At 52.3% G+C, this 9826-nt stretch overlaps 1 protein-coding gene across 4 annotated transcripts in view; it reads right to left on the bottom strand.

The window, feature by feature from the left end:
* MYO5B (myosin VB) overlaps positions 1-5191 on the bottom strand; it is a 143753-nt gene extending 138562 nt beyond the window's left edge. For 3 of the 4 annotated variants that reach the window (XM_031507269.3, XM_085566994.1, XM_031507267.3), the window contains exon 1: positions 4984-5178. In XM_031507269.3, the coding sequence (XP_031363129.2) occupies positions 4984-5010 (27 nt within the window). In that variant the 5' untranslated portion in view covers positions 5011-5178. Of the gene's footprint in view, positions 1-4983 lie in introns of all 4 variants that reach the window. The other variant, XM_031507268.3, reaches the window with a different exon arrangement.
* Between the last annotated feature and the right edge of the window lie 4635 nt (positions 5192-9826).

Below are 9826 nucleotides of genomic sequence, written 5' to 3' on the forward strand. Positions count from 1 at the left end.
CAGTCCCAAGCTGCAGAGAGCTGGCTGGAGCAATCAGAGTTTACATTTCAATGATTTTCTCCCTGCCACTGCAGCTCATAATGAGGCAGGAGCAGGAGGAGCCCGGGGATGCCAATGGACCCAGCTCCTTCAGCGAGATGGCCCCATCCTTAAATAAAACCCCCAGCGTGGCCTCCAAGCTGTCCCTGCCCTCTGTGCTGTGACCCAGACATATTCTCATCGTCTAAAATGAAGAAACAAATACAAAACCTTCTGCCATAACCTGCTTTTCCTCACAGGAGCCGCAATGGCAGCAGCAGGAGTTCAGGAGCTCTGCAGCATCCTGTGGGTGTCCTGGGACTGAATCCCAAACACTCCCTGTCCCCAGCACTTGTTCCCAGGAATTTGTTCTACACAATCCATAGAAAACCTTCTCTCTCCTTCCCAGCTGCTCCTCAGCCCCAAACCAGCCCACAGGCACACGCTAGGGATGAATCCTCCCCAAGCCTTTTAGGATAAATAATTTTCAGGAGGTTTTATGCCAGAAGGTTTGTGCCAATTCATTGACTCAATCAGTGTGTGATCACACTGGCAGCATTTATGCACTTTTGAGAAGTTTCTCCCCGGGGTCAGAAACCACCAATTCATTCCAGCTATTTCATTTAATACAACTTTAAGCGAAAACCAGAGTTTTCTATACCCAACACCAGCCATTAGAAGAGGATTTTTAAAATGCATCAAGTCTGTAAGAAAACACTTGGCAAACAGCAGCCACTTTGCACAATGAGAGGAAAAAAATAATATGAAAAATAAATACCCTGGTTTTTTATTTACCCAGAGCTTGCAGACCTTCTGAAGAGAATTATCTTGAGCTGCACAACAGCCCAGGAGCAGAAAGACACAGCTTATTCCCTAGCCTGGCAGAAGCACTATTTTTCATGAGGTTCAGAGGCTATACTTACAAGGACAATTAACATATTTTAAGAAGCACCTGTAAGAGAGCAGAACACCAGAAGCCAAAGCAATTACAGTTGGTTTTGTCATACGAAGAGCTTCACCTTACAACACAGCTGCACAAACAACTCTAATTTCTGGTTTAGCGCTGCAAATCAGCCCTGCTGGTGATGATGGCAGCTTCCGTGGGGTGTCCTGGTGCATCCCTCCTGCCACTGCCCAGCCCAGGGCACAGAGCACCCCGGTACCCCACGGCAGGGTCACGCTGGCACCTGCACAGGCTCATGGGCTCGAGACCTGTCTTCGCCTCCTGCTGCAGCTAAAGGGGATTTGCCAAACTCCCCTGCCCAGCAGCAATTTGCCTGGGAAGTGCTGGAGCTGGGAACATCAGGGACGTGGCAGGGCCAGCACAAGCAGCTTTAGAAAGATGTTTCTTGGGCAACGCACAGATTAGGAGAAGTTCTCCTAGTTCCCCATCTGGAACGGGTTTTTTGCAGGCTGGAATCCTCTATACCACTACCTGCCCTGCTCCTCTTGCACAGGCTGGTGCCAGAAGCTCCAGGACCAGGTCTGCATCCCCTGCCACAGAACTCCCTTTCTGCTGGGACAGGCACTAAACTCCTGTTTGATTCTGCCACAAAATAAAAGCCACAGCCAGATAACCCCAGAGTGACGAGGTAAAGCAGTGGGAGTGAGGAGACAGAATGGTCTCTCCATAATTATTTAGCAAAGTGGAGTCCGACACACTTGAAGGTTGAGGCAGTGTTGGAAATACTCTCATGCTCATAATTAGGCAGAGCTATTAATTATCCTGCTTGATGGGGGTATTAAACACCAGTCAGCCCTGATCTTGAAGGGGCACACGAGGCATCCCATGGAGAAGGCCTCCAGCAGAAGCTCAGAGCTGCTGGTGTTCCCAGGATGGGTTCCTCTCCTGCCTAAGTGCTCCCCAGGCCAATCCAACACACCAAATTCATCAGCATGGTGACAAATTTACACACCAAGAAAACTACTACATGTCCTTACAAGGTCCCAGAAAATTCTGCAAGCACCACATGGAAGTTAAGGGCCCTCCACGCAACACATTCCAGCTCCCATTGCAGTTCAGCAGGAAGGAGACCTGGGAATTCCCACCTGGATGCTCCAAAGTGGCTCCTCAGCAGTTTCTCTTGTCCTGACTCCAGCAGGAGGAGGAATGGCTCAGAGGAAGGTGCAGTTGTGGCTGTGCTAGCACAACAGCACCCCTGGGATCAATAGGCTCTCAGCAAAACTCTGTATTGACCCAGGATCACCTGCTCCCCCTCCTCTGCTCCCCCCACAAACAGCCTCACCTGCCAGCAGAGACCCAGGAGGCCTCACCCCTGTCCCTGGGCATCACCCCTGTCCCTGGGCATCACCCCTGTCCCTGAGCATCACCCCTGTCCCTGGGCATCACCTCTGCCTCTGAGCATCACCTCTGCCCCTGGGCATCACCCCTGTCCCTGGGCATCTCCTCTGCCCCTGAGCATCTCCTCTGCCCCTGAGCATCACCCCTGTCCCTGGGCATCACCCCTGTCCCTGGGCATCACCCCTGTCCCTGGGCATCTCCTCTGCCCCTGAGCATCTCCTCTGCCCCTGGGCATCACCTCTGCCCCTGGGCATCACCCCTGCCCCTGGGCATCACTCCTGCCTCTGAGCATCACCTCTGCCTCTGAGCATCACCTCTGTCCCTGGGCATCACCCCTGTCCCTGAGCATCACCCCCGTCCCTGAGCATCACCCCCGTCCCTGAGCATCACCTCTGCCCCTGAGCATCACCTCTGCACGGAGCTGAAGTGCAGGCGAGCACAAGACCTTCCTCAGCACCACAGACCAAGTGAAGGTGCACCTCCAGGTTAGGTTTGTTGTGGGTTTTAAGCCTTCTTTGATCTTTTCCTTGTACTCTCAAAGTCACAAGAAACATTTTTCCGGCTGCTTCAAAGGCCAGAGCTGGCACAGAGGCCCCATGCAGCAGACAGCCCAGCAGGACAGTCCTAAATTTCACCGTGACTCAGCTGCACAGATGACCCATGTGGGTTCCAGCCCCTGGCCCCACCACTAAAAAACCAGCTATGTCCCTAGCAACGTTCCTGCAAAACTGACAGGCAACAGGAGATGGGCCAATGCTGAAGCACCTGCTCTCACCAGCAAACTTTGTTGTTGTTAAAGATAAATTTAAAGTTAACAACACACACAGGCTGCCACCAAATCCCCACCACTTCCTCATCAGAAAGTCCCCATTCAGCAGCCAAATCCCAAGCAATGTCCCGGGAGGCAGCTTACACCTGTTCAACAGACCAACAGGAATATAAACCAAAAAGCAGCACAAAAAAGACAACGCAGGTTAACTACCTGCTCATCAAGTCAAAAATCAATCAACCAGGTTGATTTAATCAGCCCATCAACAGCGATAACACAGCACTGGGAGCCAGCCTCCCTCCTCCCCAGGGATGCTTGCCATCACATCAATGCACTCATCCTGAGAGCTGTTGTGGTCGGCAGGTCAGAGCTGTTTAGCCACAGTTTCACCTCTGCTCCTCTCCGGAATTTCCAAGGGGAAAAGGTGTTCCAAACTTTGCTTTTGAAGTGCTCCCGAGAAGGATGGAGGTCATCCTGCTCACCGACAGCCCAGCTCAGTCCAGCAGGGCTTCTGCAATCCCCGCAGGTTCAGAGATCGCTAGACCCACCATTCATCCTGCATCCCTTTGATAGCGGCAGCCAAAGTAAAAGATACGTGGCAACCACCGACATTACATAAAAAAGCTGTTGGCAAAATCTGTTACAGAAGCAGAAATCTGCAGCAAAGTGACAGAAAGTGACTCTGGTGCCAATCTGGCAGCACCTCCATGAGCTGACCACGGCCACAGGAAGAATCCAAACCACTAAAATTCTCATTATGACAACAGATGATGCTGACACTGTTACACAGCAAAGGCTTTTCTGAAGGCAAGCTCTCCTCTCAGGGCGCTACCGATGGCTTTGACAGCGCGCATTCCCGGAGCGCGGCTGCCCGCAGCGCTCCCGAGCAGCCCCGGGAGATGCAGAGCACGGCGAGAGGACTCTCGCCACATCAGAGAGCTCCGAGCCCGGCGGACCCCGCGCTGCCGGCGACGAGCTCTTCCATCGGGACAGGCAATCGGCAGGGATCTCTCTGGACACAAGCCTCACCCCAGGAAAATGAGCTGAAAGCCCCCAAGCTGTGTGGGAGGCATCCACAGCCTGGGCTGGGCAAGGGCTGGGGTTATTCGAGTATCCCACAGCCACAAAATAACAAAAAATTAAAAATTAACACCGAGTGGAAACAGTGTTTTTTCTAGTCCAGACCTCAGGCTCTGCTTAAATAAGAGCACCTGAGCCTTGGATTACCGCCGCGATCACTTTTTGAGAGCAAACCTTCCCTCTGGGAAGAGCGGGGCCCGTCGGGGCGCGGTGCCCAGCCAGGCCACCAGCCATGTCACCTGCCCTGGCTCCATGAGGAAGCGGGCGCGTCCCATCGCACCCCTGCCAAGGGATCTCATCCAGGAGTTGTGGAACAAAAAGGACTCTGGAAACCGGACACCGCGGAAGCGCTTCGGTGAGTTACGGCGCTTACTCTGCGATTCTGTGATTATAGGGACTGCATCCTCCTCCCCCTCCACCCCGTGGTGTAGGAATACAGGAGGGGAAGGATTATTCCAAGGGGATCTGGGGAGGCTGAGAGTGTTTTGGCCGCGCAGGTGACGGAGCGCACGGAGGGCGAGGCCACGGCCGCGACCCACGGGCGAAGTTCACCCTCCAGCGCGGAGAACCGGGCGGGTGAAACGCCGGGGGACCGGGAGGGGCCCGGGAGGGGCCCGGGAGGGGCTCGGGAGGGGCCCGGGACCCGCGGGGGGACGCCGGGGATGCCGCTCCGCATCCCGCGCACCTGCGGCCGCCGTCCCGGCGGGTGCGGGAAAGTTGCGGGGCCCCTCCAGGGCCGGGAAGCAGCCCCTCCCCAGGGCAGAAGGAGCACGGAGAGGCACCCGCAGAGCCCCCCGCGCCCCTCCCCGCTCACCTTGGTGTAGAGCTGCGCGGCGGACATGGCCGGGGCGGGCGGCGCTAGGCGCGGGGCATGGGGGCGGCGGGCGGCCGGACCGACCGCCGCACGGACACACGGACACTCCGACACAGCCGCGCTCCGACCTTTACACCCGCCGCGGCCGGCCGGGCGCGGGCAGGGGAAGCGAAGGGAGCGGCAGCGGCAGGAGGAGGAGGAGAAGGAGAAGAAGGAGGAGGAGGAGGAGGAGGAGGAGGAGGAGGAGGAGGAGGAGGAGGCGGCAGCAGCGCCGCTCCGCCTCCGCCGCGCCCCGCTCAGGTATGGGGAGGCTCGGCTCGGGTCCCTTCGGTTCCCTTTGGCTTGGCTTTTATTATTATTTATTTAAAAAAAAAAAAAAAAAAAAAAAAAAAAAAGCTATTTTAAATAAATATATTTCTTTCTCCCGCCCGCTTTCCCCCGCGGTGCTCAGCATCCCGCCCATCTCCGGCGCCCCCCGGGCAGGATCCCCCCGGCAGCGTAGGTTGGTGCTGCGTTTGGGAGTTTTTTGCCTTTTATCCATCTTCCTTTCTCACAGAAGAGGAGTAATTAAGTCCCAGGCAGGGGCCCCTTGGTGGTTTTCGGGTCTTCCCTCCCCCACCGGGACCCCCCACACTTTGAGGAGGGACGACATCGCTGGGGTGTCCTTTGCCAGGACACATCTGTTCCCGAGTCAGGAGCACTGCTCTCGTGAGCCCACTAGAAACCAACCCGAGAAATGTGCCAGGGATAGGTTTTTCTCTGTCTTCTGCCTGCCGGTGGGTTTGGGGTCCCACCAGCACCACTGCTGCTGGCTCTTGCTTGTGTGCCTCTCCTACACCGACGACAGGAATTCCAACTTCCACAGCAACAGCCAAAAATTGATCCCATCCCGTCAATCTGTGGCCATGCCGCTTCCTTCCATCCCACGGGAGCGCCCTGTTCTGCAATTCATGCTTATACGGCACTTTCAGAGCCTGAGAAGGAGAATGAAATGCAAAGTGTTCCTAATTAACCACTGCTGCTATTCTTTATCATTCAAAGTATTTTGCATATTAACTGAGCAGGCAGAAACCACACTCAGCGGATCCTGCTGCCTGTCACAGTTGTTTACTCCGTCACCGGGATCCCTCCTCCCGTGGTTTCGGGCTGTGCCACTCACAGCCTTTCCTCAGAGTGATCGCTGGTGGCATCTCACACTCTGCTCCTTGTCCCCTGCAGGATAAACTCTTCCCCTTCGTCACATTTTCTCTCTTCCACCCCAAAGCCTGGCAGGCAGCAGTGCTGATTTAGTGGAAGGACATTGCCAGCATTGCAGATACCTCTCTTTTCCAGCTCTGATATCCTCAATGAATCAAAAAAAAAAGTATTGCAGGTGGCTCTGGGGGGAGTCGGGGAAGGAGGAAGGGAGGGGAGAAAAAAATTTGCACCATGTCTAGAAATTGCCCTGGGAAAATTTGACAGCATAATCTCTGCAAAGCCTCCAAGAGAGCTTAGTCAGGCAAACAAAACTTGCTCCTCTCATTTCATTAAATCAGCTGCAGAAACAAAACGTGGAGCACTGGTGGAATTAGAAGCATCTCTTTCAGTGAAGCTGGGGTAGCAGTGGTAGCCCAGAGGCAAAGCACAGCCATTCCCGTGAAATACCAGCTGGTGTCACATGTGATTCTCCACTAATCTAAAACTTTAATTAAACTCAGAAACTAAAAACCCCAAAATTCACACAGAATCCCTGAAGTACATCCTAACTTGCTGAGCTGCTGGAAATTGTCTCCTCCAGGAGATGGAATCTTCTTTCCATTTGGGAATCAAAACTTATGTTGATCAAATTTAACAGGCATGGGCTCTTAAATAGCGGTTTTTGGTACTCCCTCTTGCATTCACATGGAAGGCACCTTGAGGTAAAAATTAACTAAATACCAGGGGGTTTTCCCCTTTAAGCACAGCCAGTGGATTCTTTACAAGCACAGGATGGGCTGGAGTTCATTTTAAGGTCCTGGCCTTGTCCCTGTATTGTACTGACACATGGAGACCCCAGGAACAGATGGATGGATGGACAGGTGCTGGCACAGGCCAGTGAGGAGCATAAGTTCTGACAGCTCTAAATGTCATCAGAACAGAGCTGGCTGCTGCTAAGTACAACTCCAGGTCCCGAATTTTTGCATGCAAAGTGTCCCAAAGACCTCAAATCTGGATTTCACTTCTCCTGTGCCACACAGGAGTCACCACGTGCAACATGTGGGCACAATCTGGAGCCTGACAGAGTCACAGTACCCCGGTGCAGTGCACAGTGAACACTGGCTGTTTCTGCAGCAAGAGTTCCTACCTGGCTTAAAGTAATGATAAATTATTCCAGGTGATAAAGCAATGAATAATTAACATCTTGCAAATAGAACTGATTCTGTCCAGAGCCCTGCAGCCCAGCCCCACCCAGGGAGCAGAAACCAAGCCAGCACCATGCCATAGGGCATGGGGAACTACTCCAGAGCTCATCGTCTTGCCAAAAATATGTCATGGAAAGCCCAGGGGTCAGTATAAAACCCCTTGTAAGCACATAGGTGCACGTAGAAAAGTCTTAAAGCCTTGGGAGATGCTGAGGATTCAAACCCTGGAGTGAGCCTGGGATGATGTGATCAGGGACTGGCATTCCCAGCCCTGCCACAGGCAAGTCACCCACACACTGCACACCTCTGCTCTTCCTCTGTCACCATGACAAATTTAATTAAAAAAATACTGGGGAGAATATTTTGCAGAGCTCTAGTACATGTGTAAGGGAAGAGGCCGTGACTGCCAGGTTTCCAAATGCTGTGGTTCTGTCTCTGCGTGGCTCAGAGCCCTGGTGCAGGGCAAGCTCAAGGCTTGGCCAGGCTGCTTCCCTCACCAGTGGTGTCCCTGCACTCGGGGTTTAATAGCTGGTTTCCCTGCAGGATTGCTCACTGGGGCAGGAGATGCCACAGGATTTCAGGAGCAGCAGCTAACACTCCGGAGGTTCCTGGCACCTGCAATCCACAATTCCAGCTGTGTTTGGCCTGGTGACCTGTAAGTCAGAGGTGTAACGTGAGTGCTGGCCCGAGGCAGGCAAAGGCACGACCAAGCTTTGCAGCACGTTCTGCTTGCTGCCCTATTTACCCAGTTTGCTGCAAGGAGACCCAAGGAGCTGGAAGGATATGGAAATCTGCAGGATTAAGGAAACCCTTCGGTCTTGAGGGAGAAAAATCATTCTTACTGCATCACTCATCTGTTGGGGGCAGCAAGAAGGTGCCTCTCGAGGAGGCTGTGACACAGCCAGCCTCACCAGTTCTTCTGGACCAACCTGAATCCTGTAAAGCATTTGGCAGCAAAGCGTTCAGCCCCAGCAACATGCTCACCCACCAACAGCTTTGTCTCAGAAGAGTTGAGTTGCCCGTTATCCCATGGGAATTCACTCCTGCTGAAGGCAAACTTCTTCCAGTCTGATCTTTTAATCTTGTGAAGACCTCATGTTCATTGCAGAGGAAATTTGCCTCCAGGAGCAGGAGCTCAGACACTCTATAAATGTTTGATAGCTCTGACCACCTCTTATGAGTTATTATTTTATTAAAAAAGGAGATTTATTATGGTTCTGGATGACTTGAATTCACAAAGCTCACCAATGTGGTATTTTTTTTATCTCTTTATATCAGGTGTACCCAACAAATGTCACAGCCTTTAATAACATGCTTTAATTAATCCTGGAATTCTGGATGTGCTATTATCTTCATTTTTCAAAGGGAGGTCACAATTGTAAAAGAAAATATACATTGCTTGCACAGGCTACTCCAGGAGTCTGCAGCAGACCAGGAAATTAATCTCTTAATCATCCTGCCAATTTGACTCAGTGGTGGGAGCATGGACCTATGACTACCTCAGCTCTCTGCACTGATGAAACTATTTCCTTCATCTGGGATGGATTTACCCATCTGCAGAACAGGAGCAGCTCTGTGCAGTTTGGAGATGGCTGCTGAAAAGCACCGTGCAAGGGCTTGACATCCTGGCTACCAGCCTACCTCTCCCAGCCTGAAGCTTCACCTTCCTGGAAACTTCCTTCCTCAGTACCTGTAGGACAAACCCTGTTTGGATCCAAGGAAAACAAGGAAGAAGCCATGAGAGGCCCTGCTCTGGCCTGTCTGGCTCCCTGCTGGGATGGAAACAGTTCCAGTAGACTTGTCTCTCCCTTGTGACTCAGGAAGTTTTGTAAGTAATGATAAAATCCCACCACACTCCTTTAGCCCTCAGCAGAGCCAGGTTCCTCCACCATGTACACCCAGAATCAGCTGGGTTGCTGAAAGACCACTGGTCGTTTCCGATTAACACATCTCCACCTGGCCTTTTTCTCCACAGGGGACAAAAAAGCCTTTGTCAACTTGGTGTCTGCTTTAAACCAAGAGGACACAACTTTGCAGAGTGTTTATTCCTGGTTTCTTCCAAGATATCTGGGATTTGGAGCTCCTGAGCTCTGATCCCAGGGATTTACCAGCTCCCCTGCGCATCCATTCATGTTCTCACATAACAAAAACACAAACTGGTTTGCTAACAGGGAGCCAATATGCTGAAAAGGAGGGTGGAAGGACAAAAATTGCAGAGCAAGTGGCTAGTGAAAGATGGAAGTTTTGGAAGAAAAGGGTGAAAAATCAGGAGCTGGAGGAAAGATGGCAGAAGCTGAAAAGCTGAAGGAGAGAGAAACAACTGCAGATAAGCAGCAGCAAAGACTCATTTAGAAAAATGAGAAAAAAGAACATAAAACATTTCCAAATGCCACAAAGTCTGTGACCAAGAAAGGACGAGAGGTTTCACATGGGTTCTTCACTTCCCTCCTCTGAACAGACCA

Source organism: Lonchura striata, chromosome Z (genome assembly GCF_050655825.1).
Source record: "Lonchura striata isolate lonStrDom1 chromosome Z, ASM5065582v1, whole genome shotgun sequence".
Lineage (NCBI taxonomy): Eukaryota > Metazoa > Chordata > Aves > Passeriformes > Estrildidae > Lonchura > Lonchura striata.